Here is a 19023-nt window from a genome sequence, read left to right as displayed (position 1 = left end):
CAAGTATCTTAATCCACACGAATCCTATAGCTCACTGGGTCTTTGCCCGCTCTCCCTCTCCAGGGCTCTCAGTAATCCCTTTTAGGTGTTATTAGTTGAGGAGTATTTGATTTCCCTGCATACATCTTTCTAGAAAGAGCTGATATTCAGAATCTAATTTTAGAAGCAGTTAATTATAATAAAGTAATTGGAATGAACAGTCCATGTACGACATGTGAAGGCTCTATTGCTTTGTTTTATGCTCCACAGCATGGTCTGCTGTGTCACACTGAAGTAATTGACGGGGTGTTAGACGGATCCATTCTGAGACAGTATGTCTCGACCAGATTCTCTCATTACTCTTGTAGCTGCTTTACAACCTTGTGCTGTTGCCTGTCCACACTTCCTTTTGTTTGAACAATACTCGTCGCTAGTGTGATATGCAGTCGTCAAACTTGAAGGATAAGCTCACATTTTTTTAAAGGCCGTCTTTAATCAATATGACACATATTTTTTTAACCCTGACGCTTGAAATAAATGTGAAGAGATCCTTTGTCAAAGTCGCCATACAGTCACCGTCTCTGTCCATGGTTCTGAAATACAGTAACAAAGGCAGCGTCTCTCCATGGTGCTGAAATAAAACTCATAATCTGCCTCAAATCACTCCCTACTTCATCGATTAGCTATGCCTTACCATTCTGTTGCCCCCCCTTATTTGGAATAGTGATGATTCAGGGTTGTTTTGCGTCACTCATTGGCAGGTGTAGTGTCAAATAAGTGTATTCATCACATTTGTCAGTGCAGTAGTATAGTGTGCATACCAACAAAGTATACCGCACATTATGCATTTAATTCTACATGTGTTCCATCTGCAATATCAATATGTTTTAAGAATTTCAAACTCTAATTATGGTGTTTTCATATTCAATACCACAGTTGGAGCTGTTTAATAACAAGTCAGGATCATTCTGTTACCGCAAACAAAAGACATTGTATCAGTTAAATCATTTTTCTATGTAAAATAAAGCATTCCACTGTCAACAGTTAACTACTTTAAGAATTATTTATTTTCCATGTGAAAACAAGAAGCAAAGGCATTCATTTGATTCACAATAACTCATTGTGTTGTTGGAAAGGACAAGCTGTGTGGTCGAAAGGCTTCAATTGTAATAAAACAACAAACAAAGTTTGTTTAATTTCGACAGAAGGGGGGAAAATAATGTTCTCCCATTACCTCCCTAAAACATGGATAAGGAGTTCGATAACAACACAGACATGTAATAGAAATATATACATTCCTCCATCTTATTTCTCTTCTCCTCCTTTTTCCAGGTTCTCTCTGGTTTTGTAATGCTCTTCTGGAAGGTTCCTTAGCTTCTCAGCAGCCTACAGATACAAGAACACAGCAGTGTTTTTATACAGTTTTAAAGATAAATATAGGGACAGAGAGCGAATCTAGTGCAATCCTGGTTTTGTGATATAATTGGTATGCTGTGAGGGGTCAGCCTTTGATGGCCTGGGGTGAAAACAAAGCCCCTAGCATCACATCTCAAATCGTACTACTTTAATCTTTACTACTTTTATATCAGTAGAATCAATGAGTAACTCTGTGCCACACAAAGCTGGGTTTGCACATGTGCATTGAATAATATCCACCTGTTCAGGCGTGAGGTCCCTTTGCTCCTGGGCGAGCATCTCATACCCCACCATGAACTTCTTAACTGCAGCTGAACGCAGCAGAGGCGGGTAGTAGTGAGCATGAAGCTGCCAATGAGAGTTGTCTTCCGTTAAATGGGGGCCAGTCGGGGCTCCTGAATGAAGAGAGGGAGACATTAGACTTGAGACACAGAGACAGCTTTAATCACTCAATCAGAGGCTGTTTCTAATTTAGTGTCTTAGACAAAGTCCAGGACTTATTTCCATCGTGGTCTGTGTTATTCTATCGGTTTATCCAAGATGGAGACAGCCGTATAATCATCCAAAGCGGGAGACACATAACCACATACCTTTGGTTTCAATTTATAAACATGCCCATGTACTTATTTGGAGATGTTATCTAGCAGCCTTCTAATTTACCTTTTTCTTAAAAGGCGTGTGGGTTCTGCACCTCCTTAATTGCAAGAGGCAGTTTCCACTCCACAGCACCAGCAGAGATAAAATAAGCTTTTCCCAGCATGATTTAAACTCTATCATGATTCAGGTTTAGCTTTCCGAGCTGTGGTATCGTGATTGTCTAGTGAAATTGGGGAGACAGGAAAGGACACCGTGCATATTTTTCCCGTCAACTGTTGAAACTTTTCATGAAAGTGTGAGTAGCGACAACATATTTAAATGTTCTCAATGTTTCTGCAAAAAAACTGGAGGACAGGTAAACACACAGACACAAACAGAATGACGGCACAATCGAACACTAAAGGCTAATTAACGATATGCATAGCCAGGATACGACAAGCTCGTTTATCTCGCTGCCACACACACACACTACATGAACAAGCCCCTCTGCTCATTAACGCCTTTAAGCTGCAGACCAGACAGCCCCCCCTATCAGGTAGCCAACAGGATAAATGAAAGAAGCAGCCAGTGTTGACTCTGTGAGCAATAGAGCAATAATTTTACAAGTGCAATAAAAAAATAAATAAATATTTTTAAGTACTTTCTGTGAGGAGGAACCGGTGATCCATTCTATCAGAGATTGTTTTCTATAACGACCGCTGAGAATTCTCCGCTCTGATTAGCTGGCATGGGTCTACTAAATTCTGGTAATTGGACAGTATTACCAGGCACCACTGACACAGGTGTTTGTATTCTAAATGAATGCATCAGTATTAAACTGTAGGTAATGGAAGCACCAGTTTAGGCTTCATTGGTTTGGCTAAAGGGCTTCGAGTTCGTGGTGTTTAGTTTGTGTGACCAATACGAAATTAGATAAATAGCCGAGTGAGAAATGTTCCCTCTTTTTCCCACGTAAAAGGCCTTTCTGCTGTGGAAGCATTTTTCCTCGAATTTTGTCACCGTTTCTCTGTCTAACTTGACAAAACTTGCAGATTAGTGGATGACAAATTGCAATAATCACACAACTCGATAAATACTCTTTAAGAGGGGCATTACCAAAGACACATTTTCAGTGATTTGCGACTGAATTTAACATTTAAATACCTTCTTTGTTCCCTGTGATGCTTTCTGATCTGAGTGTGAGGGGATTAGAAGTGGAAGTAGAATTATCTCTCTTTTAAAAAAGACAAAAAAGCCATTCAAAAATAGAATCACAGAGGCATTGTATTCCCAATAAGAGAGACCATTTCCTTACAATGGGGGCTAATCAGACACTGATAGAGACGAGGCGAGATAAGGAATAAAGAGAGACAGATGCTTCTATTACTAGACAATTACCCACTTTTAAATATTTTTGGGTGTGTTTGTTCTGCTGCATGCGTGCAAGCATATAAGAGTGCATATTTTAGAATGAATTCAAACTTACAAATATTGCTGGATAAAGGACCACAACCTTTAACAGTTGCTAGCGTCACATTGAGCGACAAATCACAACACTGTACATTTTCTTCTACTTATATCCAGATTGTTGCAATGTATGCACATATGTGTCCCTATATGTCTGTCTGTCTCTGTGTCCCAGTCCTTTCATCTAGCCAGTACTGTAGTATGGTTTTCCTCCTGATGGAGTAAGCAGGTAGCTTTGTCTAATCCATGATTTCCCAGGTGACTCAAACACCATCCAACCACTTCTATCCCCAACCTGCCGCACAATAAACCCAGCCCAAAAGAAAAGCTGGCTGCTCCGAGATGAGCTCGAATAAAGCACACACACAGATGGGGAGATAAGGCAACTCATTATGTAAGCCAGGTATGCGTTTCCAAATTAGATGGTCAGTGTTTGCGGCATTTCTATGTGTGCATGTGTGACAGACTCACAGAGTGTAAGCGAGCCAAAGCACATCAATTATCATCCCAGCAGTCTCTTTTCCCTTAATCCCCCTTGATAAGGTTAAAATAGCACTATTGTTTGGGGAGTTTAAGGTTCTTTTGCCAATTAAAAAAAGAATGTAGTAGAATAGAAAACACCAGGAAGTTTCGCGTCGAAAAGAGTCAGCTGAGGTGGTTCGGGCATCTAATTAGGATGCCTCCTGGACGCCTCCCAGTGGAGGTTTTCCAGGCACGTCCAACTGGGAAGAGACCCCGGGGAAGACCCAGAACACGCTGGAGAGATTACATCTCCCAGCTGGCCTGGGAACGCCTCGGGATCCCCCAGAATGAGCTGGAACATGTTGCCGGTGAGAGGGAAGTCTGGATCAGCCTGCTTGGCCTATTGCCACTGCGACCCGACCCCGGATAAGCAGAGGAAAATGGATGGATGGATGGATGGACACCAGGAAGTAGTAGCAGTTCATTAGGAAAGATAATATGTTACATTTCACACTGTCAGAGGATTATGAAACCGCTTTCGGCAGTGAATATTTAGGGATATTTGTTGCAACAGGTGTAGGTAATAAATTAATTAAGTAAATCTTTAAGCTCTTACATTACAGTTGGCATATTAAACTAAAAGATCCATACACGACAGGATACTATATGTGAAATGTGTGCAACTAGAGTTAACGTGCCTCTACATGCCGCTGATGAGAGAGATTTTAGACGGACAGATTAGTAGCCGTGGGTATTTGACATAGAGGGGATTCAGTAGGTCAGACAGAGCTAAATGTATCTTCTGAGAAGGTAACGCTGCTGGAGCTAAGTTAAACTCATATGTGTTGAAGTGATTTGATATCAACAATGTTCCTGGCTGCCTGGCTGCCTGGTCATTGACCCAGGTGACCCAGCGCTACATTCTGGATCTGAGACAAGACAATCAATACAAATTGTCACTCTTGAACCAACTTAAATGTGGATTAGTCTCTCACCGACTACGGAGTTGTAGTCTAAATTAAACAAGATTAATTTCAACCTTGTTGTTAGTCCTAATTAGTCATTATGTGTGCACACCTCACTGGCTTGAGGCTGTTCATGAAAGATGAAAAGCCCATCATTTGGGATTGGAACAGTAAAATAGAGACGGAACGGAAAGAAAACATTTTCACCACAAAGATCTTAAATTGATCAGCGCTAGGTGAGAAACATGTACATACCCTCCCTATACAGTATGTGTACAAGTTGTCCTGGTAGTGCACCTAGATCCATGCTGCAGTGTTTGTCTTCCCAGAACATCATTCTGAATAAGAATGCCTTCGTCAGGGAGCAGTGAGGTTTCCTGCTGCGGAGGTTGAACCTGCAACCTTTTGCTTCTACGAGGATCGCTCTGACCGCTCGGCCGTGATGACACGGCTCTCCTTTCTGTCACACATCACTCATCGCATCGCTGCACTCTGCTAACCTTTGTTCCAGTTTGAACCCGCTGCAAGGAGTTTGTCTTGACAATGCTCACAATAGGTCTCTCTCATTTCCCTCACTGTCTCAGTCCAGGTAAATATCAGCCAATGCCTACGCTGAGCTTGAGATTCACGAGAGGAACAGCTGTCTCGATGGCAAACACCTTTGTTCGGTTTAAAGCGTACAGACTTTGTGTGTTTGTGCAAGCTGCTTCTTCACAGCAGGCCAATTAAACACTTGCCCGGCCATAGTTAAACGAAGATTAATACTCGCATCTTGACTGTTGTGGTGTGAGGTATTTTGCAAATGTGTTTTTGCCACTCTGCATGTTCTGTCAAAATGAAAAGGTAATTTGCTTGCTTATTCACTTGCTCTCTGTCTTGTTACTGGTTCTTTCATTTCCTCTGACTGTGTGCACTATAATCTAAAGTTGTAAAAAATGAACATTGTAACGAATCCCAATTTAAATGTGAGATTAATACAAAGCCGGAGATATAGAAAATACACATATCTGATGCATCCGTTATTACATTATTAACAACTACTTTCTGCACCACAGGCGGAGCAAAGTTCAGCAGACAAAAGCAAAACATTCTCGTATTTGGTTTAAAATTATGATTCAATTTTCCTCTTGGGAAAATTGATGATATCTCCTGAAGGGAAAATACAAACAACCCCTGGAAGGCCAGCAGGGAACAGCAAATGAATCTAACTCACATTACCTCACATACAAGTGGGAAACTTTTCCTTTGAGTCCAAAATATCCAGCAAATATAGAGATTAAATAACACTGGCTTGGGTAAATAAACATTATCGATGCTCTAATCAATATTTGTATATCAGCAACGGATCAAATGACTGTGTCAAATGTGAAGGGTGTCACTCATGGTGACAAATTATCCCCATATTCTGTCGTTCATCTAAGCCCAATGTAGCGTTTTAGCCTCTTTCAGCTCATGTTTTTTGGTTTTATGGCCCACCACTTCACTTTTTGGAGATTTCAACACTCTCCGCATGTATTCCAGCAGCAACAGGGAGCAAAAAAGGCAAAGCTCTAAAAACCCAGTGTTCAATTCTTTCCCAGCATCAGATGGTACATCGGAAAAAAAGTTAGCAACTAGCTATTGAACAGCATTCATCTGCTGGAGAGCCCGATATTTCCCTCATGAGGAGACCAAAAAGGAGCTAAAAGGAGAGTGACTATTGATTTAATATTCATCAGCTGGAAAGACACACAACTCCAAATGAATGCTAATGTTAAATAAGCCATTTTCTTCGTGGTTATGTATGTAGAAAACATTAAATAAGGTGATGTGTCTGAGTGTGCATTGAAGTGTTAAAAGCATCAAAGCTGAGGATTTCTCCTTTGTCAGCAGAGATGATTGAAACGCAACAAGAGTTATCTAATCTGTAGGGAACACACGCTGCATCCTAATTTACATACATCTTTCCAGTGACATTGGACAAGCTAATCAATATTCATGTGATATTAATGCCACGTTGGTGGACGATGTGACCTAATGTAAAGTTGTACGTGCGAGGAAAGAAAACTGACTGTGACTCTACCTCACATATTTCACGACTTGTGCAGATAATGTGAATGGAGCACGTTCATATATCAAACTGACTAAGTGAAGTTGTTAACGGCTGGCCTGATATGTGAACAGCCTCCAGTTTGTAGCAGTATTTGTGTGCCAATCCATCAATCCATCCACAGATTTTTAAGATTTAAATTAAAATTCTCTTTAATCTTCCCCCGCCATCTGTCCCTCTCTCCTTCTGTCACTCTACAAAAGAAACTTTAAAAAATGATTCTTATTGTTATTGAAACTTTCTCTTTTTAAACTCTGTCGTCTTACCGTGCCAGCCCATGGAGTAGGGGAACGAGATTTCAAACAGATTGTCATACTTGGTCAGCAGTCGCTTCATAATGTCAGCCAGACCTGATAGACAGACAGAAAACAGGAGGACAGTGGGAAGGGAAAGAGGATATGTGTTAGTGAGCAAGGGAGTGATCAAATTAGGGATTTCAATTTGAAATGAATTGATTAATCTAAGTTTATACATCTTAACAACAAAGTTGTACTCCACGAAATCTTTATAACAATGGACACGTGCTGTTTACGGCTCAACCCAAATCAATTTGGTATTTCTGAATCAGGCACATTCACAATACATTGAGTATTTGAATTATCAGTTAAATAAACACACTGTTCAAAACAATCTATCAACATTCTCATTTTTCAACAAATGGCCAAACTAAATTCTGAATACACAAGATTAAACATAATGATTCTGCTCAATTTCCAGGGTTTATTGCAGCACATAACAAGCAGAACACTTATACTTATATATAGACTATATTTAAGACAATAAGAACATTTATGTACAAATTGTCGAAAGCAGTAATGGGGTTTGATGTAAATCTGTATTTAAACGTCCAACAAGACACCTTTCACAGTGCTATACAGTGTCACATAAAAAACAGATGAAAATACTCCGCGAACTTATGTCCCACACTGTTCAGACCACTTTGAACATATTCAGTCGATACACTCTTCATTGAATTGTTATTGGTGATTGATTGATTAAAGAATCATTAACATCCCTACATCAGTCGCTCGTCTCAACAAATCCACCTGTTGTTTAAAATGGCTGCAGGCACTACTGGCTGTTAGTGTGTGCTGATTCCTCCCCGTGTTCAGTGTGAAACATTGGTAATGCACCGTGTCTCAGAAGACACCTATCCCACTGATCCATCTCATCTAGCTTCGGCTTCACACCTCCACTACATAGAAGCTCAATCAGCTAAACAGACTCTCAGCTGTCAACAGAAGTCTTCCAAATGAGCCAGCTGCTGATTCACAGATGCAGTGGTGTTTGTCCTTGAGAGGGAACGGTACGTAATCTCACAAGATCTCAACAACCTTAAGAGAATTAGTTCTCATGCAACAACAACAACAACAACATCTGCTTGAGTCATCTAAACACCATCATGACAGGGCGAGAGGGAAGTGAACGACGATAAACAACTAATTTACTTAATGAGCAACAAAGCATTGCGTTGCTTTATAAACTATATAGAGGGAGGGTTGACAGGCAACAAATACATGCAACCACCGTAATCTACTACTATAATGTTAGCTATGGAGGCATGCTTGAAATTTAGACATCATCCATTCATAACTAGCGTCCAATAATTCAAACATTGGCCCATACTGTAAGAAGTCTTGGGTGCAATTGATTGTAAGCTTCATATTTTATTGAGCTGATTTGAACTCCATGACCTGAAAGTTGTTTGAATGTGCTGTGAATGAACATGGAAGTTCATGACACACACACACACGCATACACACACACACACACACATACACATACAGGAGGCCCCTTGGTCAGGAACCAAACCTTAGGTTTCCCGTTAAACTAATCTTAATTACCTCAACGCTCTCTCAGTCACTCACTGTCAGCGTCCTCACACTCACCCTCCCTCTCCTCTGCGGTCAGATCGTTGATCCTGAGGACATGTCGTCGTGGTAACAACAGCGTTTGGTAGGGCCACGTTGCCCAATATGGAACCACCGCCAGCCAATCAGAAGTCTCCACCACCACACGCTCCTGGAGAAGAGACACAATCAAAAGTGTTTTTGAGTATATTTCAACTAGTAAGTAAGTATTGTTGAGTTAACTGCTGTTTCTAAACTCAATTTTGAAAAGCTATTGGAGCCGGTGAACCTGACCTGGAAAATCAGTGTGTACAATCCGAGCGTCTTTAATGAACATCATTCAGCTGGTTAAGCACCTTGAACCCTCCTCTTCAGTGAATCGAAGTTCTTAAGAAACAGTTAGAGCCATCTTAGCAGTCAATTTATCAAACCTAGTACTCCACATTAGAGAGGACTGCCGGTCTCAGAACCATCTGCTACTACTTGACTTGCTGTCTCAGCTTTTCTCCTTTTTTTTCTTGAATCCCTCTCTTTCATGTCTACTCTTTTTCTGACAGTCTTTCAGGTAATTACTGTAAACGATTTCAAAGCTGAATGTTGATGAAACGACCATACTCCCATTAGCTATAATGAACACACCCGTACATATACAGAGGCAGTAAACACACAAACTTGTTCAGACCGCTTTGGCTTATTAAGTCACCTCACAACATGTATTCAGACCAGAATGACATGAATGAAAACAAGGAATACTAAGTATTAAAAACAACTGTGTAAAGGTTGACTGAGCACGCTCTTACTTTACGACAAACTGAGTTCAAAATGGTTATAAAACAGGTCAGTGGCTGTTCGCAGCATGACGCCTTATTACCATAAACTGTTTAAATGCAGAATATGTCAGAAGCTGAGATTTAACAAGCTGATGAGTGGGCACAAACACGACCCGACCTAGATATTACAATTCATCAGAAATAGATTAGCTCAGAGTCTGTGTCTCTGTGTGTGTGTGTGTGTGTGTGTGTGTGTGTGAGGGCTAAACAGCAGCAGTAAGAATCTTGTGAAAGTCAGCTTCATACTAATCCCAAAATCACCACGCAAATCTTTCTCTCTCTCACTCTCTTCACTTTGCATTGGATTTCCAGTAACTGCATGTATTTCCTAACACAACTCCCTGTATGTCTCAGTCTGATTACGAACTGAGATGGAAAGGCTGCTGTGTAGAGGCCTCGGAGCATAACAATCTACAGCAGGGTTGATCGACTGTCGAGAGTTCCTAAAGCTGTATTGATTTTAGTTACTTTTTGGCCACTTGGGGGCAGAAGAACCCCACAACACACTGAAAAACACCACGTCCTGACAGATAATCACCTTATAAAGTTGTTTATGCAAACAACAGCCTGTCTACACAGACAGCCGACGGAAAGCAACCTCGGCATTCATGTGCTTTTGACCGCCTGATAATTGCGAGTGAAATTTTCACTTTCCTTTTGGGTTTCACCAACTCCTGAGAGAATAAAGTGGTTCTTTGGCTGCTACATGCTCAGCTATGTTCACCGGCTAGTTGACAACTTTGTGCGTTTGCTTTATTCATTTGCTGAAAAGAGCTGCCTGCTGCTGCTGATAAGAGTGGTGAGACTGAACTGTACAGTAAATGTGCCATGAAACCAAAGCAACGAGCTAAATGAGTCTTATTAATTGCCAAGGTTGTAGAGCACTCATCAATCAATCAAGTTAGCTAGCTAGTTAGCCATAGTGCTAAATAACTTGTGGGTCTTTTATAGTGTGCTGGGTCTGAGCCAACTGTATGACCGACATGTCCATAGATTTAGGTAAAAATGTTCCACGCTATCATTTTACTGTATCATCTGGTACATGGAGTCCAGTAGCCTCATTGCTGCATAACTCTGCCCGACTCAACCTGAGCAGAGGCATAATCAGCCGGAATAAGTGTAGGGCCAAAGGTTTATAGGCTGAACATGTCTTGGACAGAATGGTGACTCAGTATTTACCATTTTCGTCTCACAGTAGTTGAGTCCTGGGATCGCAACTCAACCTTGTGGCACACAGAGGGCTCTGTGTGAATATTGCATGTGTACTTTGGGTTTCCCCTCGGGTATTCCAGTCTTCCAGGAATAAGGTTAATGTTTAAAAAAAAAAAAAAAAAGAAGCATCCGCATCCTCAAATCTGTGCAAAAATAATAGAAGTATCTATTGGGACTCCTTCTGCCCTTCACCATGTCTCTAGTCTCAGAAATGGAGTTGTTCTAAAAATCCTCTGGCACATATTTCCACATGCTTTTTGAGTCTATGTGTTGTAGTTTTGGTGTCAAGTGACCAATACAATATTAGATGTTATTTGGGTTCACGTACCATGTCTACCAAGCATTGTGTTTTAGAATGATGTGTCATTTCTCAATACAAAAAACGGTGCTTTTTTCTAGCTTCACTGCAGCTAAGAAGAGTCGTATCGTTAGATGGAAACCTGCACAGAGTTTATATGTATATTATTATATTAAATAGTGGGCTTTCTCTTTTCACAATCTTTTGTTGATTTTCTCACTTTCTCACAGCTTTTCCTCATACTGCCTTTATACAGTATTTCAGTCAAAACTATTAATGCTGTTCTGTGTGAATAGTATGAAAACGAATTAAAATGTAAAAAAAAATATTGTTATCAGTAACCAGACACCAAAGCAAAGAGAGAGTGTTTGGGCATCCTAGGCCATAAATCTCCTTGTCCAGGCATTAGTGCATAATTAAGGCATCTACTGGGAATGCTGTGGTGTTTAAGACTAAGAGCAATCTAACTGAATCCTAATGATCTTACTTGCCGTATAGGATTCTACTTAGTGCCTGGTGCAATAACACTTTGACTATAGCTTCCTTTTCAACAAATATTTTGAAAGTAAGAAAATGAGGAGGGGATAAAAAGCAGGAAATTGTATTAGCGGTGTGTGTGTGTATCTCTAAAGTGCTTAGCGACACCATTATGAACAGTATTTTATGTTGTTATTCAACATATTGACTTTACATATACTTCCTTCTAACAATTGTATACAGCTTTCTCCACTTCAATCGAAAACATGTCCGTCCTCTGCTGCCTTTGACAGGATTATAAAGGAGCAGAATGGAGACAGAAAAATAAGAGAGAACCAGGATGGAGAGGGAAGATTAAGGAGGAGGGGTGGAGTGAAGAGAGAGAGAGAGAGAGAGAGAGAGAGAGAGAGAGAGAGAGAGGGAGGGAGTGGAGGATGTCCTAAAACAGGCACCTCACAGACCGCAAATCCCAAAGAGTTTCATTCAATTAGTTTACAAAGTTTTGGTTTCAAAGTCAAGAGTGTCACCAGGGAGCCGAACCCCAATTCAAACTCCTCCAAACACTGCAGTGTGCCAATTTATGGTCCTAACCTCGGGTCAGAGAGACAGGAGCTAAAGGAGAGAGGGAGAGAGACACATACACACACACACACACACACACAAATGCTTCCACTCTGATTTTATAAAGGTCAATCCCCATGAGCAGCTGTCTAGGAGATTCAAGTGTCTACTCTGCTCTTCTCGAAACCTTAATGCTATCCCCCCTCTCTCTCTCTCTCACTTTGTCACTCTTTCTCACACACACACACGCACACACACACGCACACGCACGCACGCGATCCCAGTAGAGCATGCAGGTATCAGCTTATTCACTGAATGAATCAGTGGCTGTCTGATTTGTCTTCTACTTCTTCCCGCCATATCTCTCTGTGTGACTTTGTGTCTCAGTTTCTGTCCTCTCTTGTCTCCTCATCATCAAGCCCATTCTCCCTCTCCAGCTACTCTTGAAGGGGAATGTAACACTTTTTAGTCACTCAAAAGACAGCTTTAATTCCAGTGAAGAACAGGATCAGAAAGACCCTCCTCTTGAGATAGAGTGGCTAATCAGTAAAAAAACAAAATGGCTGTGATTTGTTGCAGTAAAGTGAACAATTCAGGAAAAGAAAACCAGGAAAGACGTTGCAGATTTTACTTTGTCCAAGCTTTTCTTTGGCGTTAAGATAATCATTCTCTCTTGGTTATATTGTCTAGCATGAACACTAAACTTCATCGTTGCATGTGCAGTGTGAAGCCAAGTTGAAATGATGTTTCATATATTGATTAGCTTAGCCAATATCTGACCAGTAACTGCCTGGAGTCTGGCCAATAAATAGTCCAGCACACAAGCCAAGTTGAAGTAGCGGCTGCTGGCTCCAGGTCGGTATTCATGGTACAGACACAAGAGTGGTATTGATTCTCTAGCCTAACGCTCAGTAAGAAGGCTAATAACCACATTTCCCCAAAACATCGAACTATTCCTTTAACTGTCATCCTACCAATTGTTTTTATGTACTGTTTACATCTAATAGGTGCTTTATTCTATCATTCCAATTTTTCATGACTTTGTCAATCAATGTGTTCCTTATGACTTCATCTCATTGTTTTTCGGTTCAAAAGCACCCGATTGCAGCCTCTGCAGTTTTAAAGTCACAGTGTGAAGGATTTAGGGGAATTTATTCACAGAAATTGAACATCATATTATTAACTATGTTTTCATTAGTATATACTGTAATCACCTGAAACTAGTTGTGTTTTCGTGAGCTTAGAATGAGCCGTTTGTATCTGAAAAGGGGAGCGGGTCCTCTTCACGGAGTCCGCCATGTTTCCACAGTAGCCCAGAACAGACAAACTAAACACTGGCTCTAGCTTTTTATGTTACCAGAAGGTCATCGTAGTTCTCCGACAGGCTTGGAGAGGAAAGGGTGGTTTTAAGAATAAATAAGTAAACATAAAACTTTTTTTTTTTAAAGTGCTTATTCAAAGGCTTTGAAAAGTAATATGATTTCTAAATATATTTTGTTGAGACAACTTCATAATTCCTAGTTGGCAGTATGAACAAACACTAAATAATCTGAATGAAATAAACACAGAGAAAATATTTTTGCCAGTTCTTTTACACACAATTCCAGTGAAATGTTAAAAAGTAATGTATTAAGGCTTTCCATTCAGTCTGAAAACAGATGTACGACACACACGCACGCACGCACACACGCACGCACACACACACACACACACACACACACCCTTGGATAACACTGAACACACAGCATAATCAACATGGGGAGAGAGGTGATAAATTGACATCAAATAATCCTCCTAAACCTAAATAACGAAAACGTGCAATCTATTCATTACTACTTAAAATAAAAGGTAAAATGCTAAAGTGATAAAGTGTTGCAGGTTAATCGCATTAGGACAAGATAAACCGACAGCAAATTTGATTGGCTTATCACTGGCTAAACACAAGGGAACCCAGTTTTAAGAAGGGTTTTAGCTTTGAATATAACCTGAGATTAAGTGTAGTAAATAACAAAGTAACATAAGCAAGATATCTCTTTCTACAGCTCCAGGTAGCGAAGCGAAGAAGTCCCGGCTCTGTCAAGTTTAGTTCTACTGTAGAGAGTTCCTTCACGGATTCCACCAAATCATCGACGGTTACTGCTGCTGATGTTCAAAACACATGACTGGAAAATCACTCAAATACACAAACAAACACACAGTCGTTTTTTTCCCCCTTAATCTTCGCACAGGTTAAAGATGGATGACGCTGCATCATGCTAATGAGCATCTCTGCTGTCCAATGACACGCTTCACTGACTGAAAGACAGGGTATGCCGAATGGGGGGAAAAAAGAGAAAGAGAAAGTAAGAGAAGCATGACAGGAAAAGGTGGAAGTAGATGGATTAAGGGAGAGGCAATGAGGGTAGTCATGGCGAGCAAATTATGATGTCACCTATTTGCATAAATCTCGTATTTAGAGACTTTTTATTTTTTTTAAGCATTGCTCTGATGTTTATTATTTACCATTATCACACAGTCAGCTAAAATGACTTCCCCATCACCATACACGATATTTGTCATGGTCATCAAATCCAAATTTTTGTGAGGTAATCAATTCAAAATAAGCACTTAATTTAATCAAACATGCCTTTTAAGCCATTGTTGTTTGATTCAATGTGACTGACCTCTATAGGCTGGAACGCCAGATCTGATGCACGTCTTCCCATTATACAGATGTTAGAATTCATATTGAATAGTCCATGAAAGACGAAATGTTTAACGCTGCTTTTGTATACATTTTTACCCTAACTTATAACGTAAGCTACACATTGTTTATTTTAAAAAAATGCAGTTAAAGTTTCATTTAACTCACCTAAAATCCCTGAAACTAATAATAAACTGCAGAGCTCACGCCTCTCATTGTGTGTTTTCTGTTAGTAAAATTTCAACGTGAATGAAAAAACCCCTAAAAAACTCCCTTCTCTGTATGACTGTTGAAAGGCATTCTGGAAAATGTACAATAGCCAAAATTAAAGTAAAACTAGGTGAAACCAAGGGACAGTACATTACAAGCCTCTGAGGGCAAAATGCAGCTTTCAATGTTCTTTTTTAGACATTATTTGCATTTGTGTTTCTACAGTACGTGTATGGGTGTACCTTTTTCTCAGCCTCTTGCTTGGCGTATTGCAGCAGCAGCGGTTCTCCATGTTTCTGGTGGTAGGCTCTCTGACAGCGGTCTGACAGAGCCGGCTCATTAGGAAGGAAGTTGCTGGCCCACACCTGTGATACAACGGGAGTCAGAAAGAAGATGGAGGAAGATAATGATGAGACATATCAGAAATCGAAAGAGTTTTCGATGTATGTGCACCTCTGATTAGAAAATAAAAGGGGTAATAAACAATCTGCCCCCCCCCCGCTCCAATTCCAAATTACTTTTATTTTGTCCATTCAGGCTTTTTAAATTGATAAATCTCTTCTACCCTGCAGTCACTGGCTTTGATTTATTTCAATAATTTGTGAAAATCAAACTTGCAGACACTAAAACATAATTGAGATAGGTCCTTCATCAGTGAGCAGCGAGGTTCCATGCACAGGCTCTGAAAACATATTTTCTCAATCAGCTTCTTACCGAGTGCGTTACGGTCGTAAAGCACATGAACACACAATCACACAATGTTCTGCCAAAAATTGGAACAGCTGTGGTTATTTTAGGACACATTATCTGTATCTTGTTTTTTTGGTCCGTGTTTGTGTCACTGGTCTGAGGGCTCAGTTGGAAAAAGGTGATGTCAGGCATTTCTTTGCGTTAATCATGTAATGGCAAAATTTGAATCAAAATGTGTCAAAATTTCAAGAATATGTCATTTTTTGTGAATGGGCTAAAATATGCAAAAACACTGGCATGATCTTTTATTGCCCTTTAGATACATGTATAGGTAGATTATGGGGGATTTACTGTGCATTTAAAGTATTTTCTTTACTTACAATAGAGAAACAACTACATTACACTACAAATATACAGTAAATACTTCTATGCATAATGTTACGGCCACACTAAATTGTAGCTGTGTCAAACATTATAGCTAACCACAACTGAACATGTTGGAGCACTCTTCCCTGTGCCCATAGAGACAGAAACACACTCACTGATGAAATTAGCCTCCTGATTTTGATAAACCTCTAAAAAAAATGTAAAAAAGGGATTACAAGTTCAAAGCAGCTGTTTTAATGTTGAGACTTCCCTCTCAGCCACCAACTGGCATTCTGTGTGTCAGTCGGTATCCACTCTCAATGAGATGCTGGTATTCACTTTGATTGAAACAGTAAACATCCCTGGAGGAAACAGACAGTTTGATGCTGTAAAACAGATGAGATGCTGCAGGTCATTTCATTCGAGGACAACATTCATTTGCGTTACAGCACTGTAGTTCCCTTTTCAATCACGCTTCGGAGAAAACGCTTCTAGGCTGCGGAAATTAGCTCCCTAATGTACTTCAACTGCATTTCAGAAAGCTCTTTATGGATAACCGTGAACATCACGTCGGACATTCGGATTATTTATGTTTGCACTTAATGTTATTTTAATGGCTGTAAAAGCAGGTAAGGAGTGCCAAATGACTCTAACGTGTAACTAACTGGCTCACTGCTGCATGATGAATCAGCACCTGAGATAACAGTCGCTGGGGTTTCAAAAAGGAGGCATCTTACGTATGGGTTTGTTGTAATCAGCATCCAAACTAACGGACACAAGTATTCGCAGAAATGCAAATCTAAATATACATATTCCTGCTCTGATGAGTGAGACCTTCACCAGAATATTGATTAGTTATTGATGTACTGCAAAGCAGTTTGTGTGTGTTTCTAATAGACAGTGGTGTTTCTTTTGGCCTCTAGTTTGGTTTCTTTTCATTATTTGTACATATTGTACGGAATAGGCATTATTGTCAACTGTTTTACAGGTGGCATTTAGGCCAATTAAAGTAGATTTGTACTGAAAGTAACATATTTGTGTCACCAGGAGTAGGTTTTCCAATTATAATATTCCATCGCATGAACAGAGTAATGATCAGAGGCATTCTGTGCTGCTTATAGGAGCACTGCTTCAGGCTGCACGGCTAATTGTTTTCTGATTACACTTTTGCAGTCATGGTCCTCCAATACAAAAGAGGAATCAGTATCAATAAAGTATCAACTTCATCGGGGGGGGGACAGTAATAAAGGGTCCTCTTGATAGTCAAGGGGCTTCATCATTTCTTTTTCATTTTGAGGTAATTTATGCGTGTCCTGCTGGCCTTGCCTCTACATGGCTGTATTGTCCTGGGTTTAGATTTATGACTAATACTTGGCAAAGCAAATGCGATAAAAATAATCCGCAAAAAAACCTGAGAATTCTTCATGTTTGTTGGCATTGTTTGCCCTTGGTAAGACCACAATTACTGCAATGGGAGCAAAACCAGCCTAGCATGATGTTTATATTAATGACTTTGAATATTGGCTCAAGGCTGCACCATGTTTATGCTCATGGTCCTAGCATGCCAGAGAGAGACGATATGGTCAGTGTGTGAACTATACGTGTAAATACTGTACATCTGCATGCCTTGAGGCAGGTGTAATAGTGTGTGTGGGGATATATTTGCACGCCTGCCAACATCTGTGCACATGTGGCTCTGTTTGTACACACAAGTCTCTCATCTATCCAGCAGCAGACTGTTGATTCTCAGAGAAAAGCTAGAAAAAAAGTAAAGATAATAACACAAGAGAAAAGCAAAGCATATACTCTATTCCCACAAGAAGGAACTGATGACACTTCGGAAGTAAATACTTACTCAATAACTGTCTGCTTCTGAGAGGCAAACATTTTCAATCACACTATGATCACCTGACAGAATGAACACAGTTTGGATTGCTCACGTGAAAAAGACAATTAATATTCCAGGGGCAGCTCTGTGTCTCTGAGACCAAAGTTATCAGAAGCAACGATGCCTGCAGAGCATGATTAACGTTTTCTGTTCGTTACTCTTCAAAGTTTTAGATCTAGTCTATGCGTTGTGGCCTGGAGGGGTTGCCTGGCTGTGCATGCACACATTTACTCTCTTTTCCGAGACTTTGACGTCTTAGGAAAGGAGGATCTGGACTGCAGGAAAAAAAGTAACAAAACTGATAAAACTTTTAAAAAGCTTCATCAAAAACTAGTTCTAGGTTCGATTTTGTCTCTGAAACTATTTCACAGTGGACCACAATAAAAAAAATGTTTTTAATATTATTGTAATAAAAGTACAAACAAGACTTTGACGCCACCTGAATACATATATTCTAAGGGTTTCAAAACCATCTTAATCACAAACGTCCTCCCTTTGGTACGGTATCGTCCTCTACTTTTTTTACAGCAACTTTCTGAAGTACCTAATGATACAGTGTGTTACAACCATGTTATTCTGAGGTCACATGCTGCCCTCTGCTGTTAACTTGTATATTACAGCACAGATTCAAGTACAGCGGGCCTTTGTTTCTGTATGGAGTCAAACATTCATTTTACTCCAAACGCCTGATGATTTGAAATGTCACTGATCAACCACAACATCTGCAGGACTGTTAAGTTACAATGTTAAGTTACAATGACACTTTTAAGAGCTCCTCACCTCAGAGAACTGTTTTGTTTCCCGTTTTGTGTCTTAAAATAGCTCAGTCTCTTTTACACAACAGCTTTTTTTTTTTTTTCTTTTCCAAAACTGTCAACCTATCAGGATTTGTCAGTGTGCTGCCTTTAGAATAAATGAGACCAGCTCACTACATCTGAAGCCTGATGTGTTTGATCTGTTGTGTTTTATCTACATTTAAATGTGTTTTCTGATTGCTTGACATA

The 19023-nt window shown here is 40.0% G+C and overlaps 1 protein-coding gene across 2 annotated transcripts in view; it reads right to left on the bottom strand.

The window, feature by feature from the left end:
• Positions 1-1023: 1023 nt before the first annotated feature.
• Positions 1024-19023, bottom strand: part of galt (galactose-1-phosphate uridylyltransferase) — a 33021-nt gene continuing 15021 nt past the window's right edge. For both annotated transcript variants that reach the window (XM_031855731.1, XM_031855730.1), the window contains exons 7-11: positions 15318-15440; positions 8844-8976; positions 7221-7304; positions 1636-1790; positions 1024-1365 (exon numbers count right to left, since the gene is read on the bottom strand). In XM_031855731.1, coding sequence (XP_031711591.1) covers positions 1285-1365; positions 1636-1790; positions 7221-7304; positions 8844-8976; positions 15318-15440 — 576 coding nt within the window. In that variant the 3' untranslated portion in view covers positions 1024-1284. The remainder of the gene's footprint in view (positions 1366-1635; positions 1791-7220; positions 7305-8843; positions 8977-15317; positions 15441-19023) is intronic.

The sequence above is a fragment of the Anarrhichthys ocellatus genome, unplaced genomic scaffold, assembly GCF_004355925.1.
Source record: "Anarrhichthys ocellatus isolate YVR2014 unplaced genomic scaffold, GSC_Weel_1.0 scaffold16, whole genome shotgun sequence".
NCBI classification, from domain to species: domain Eukaryota; kingdom Metazoa; phylum Chordata; class Actinopteri; order Perciformes; family Anarhichadidae; genus Anarrhichthys; species Anarrhichthys ocellatus.
The sequence above is the reverse complement of the archived record's forward strand: the minus strand, read 5'-3'. Positions and strand labels throughout refer to the sequence as shown.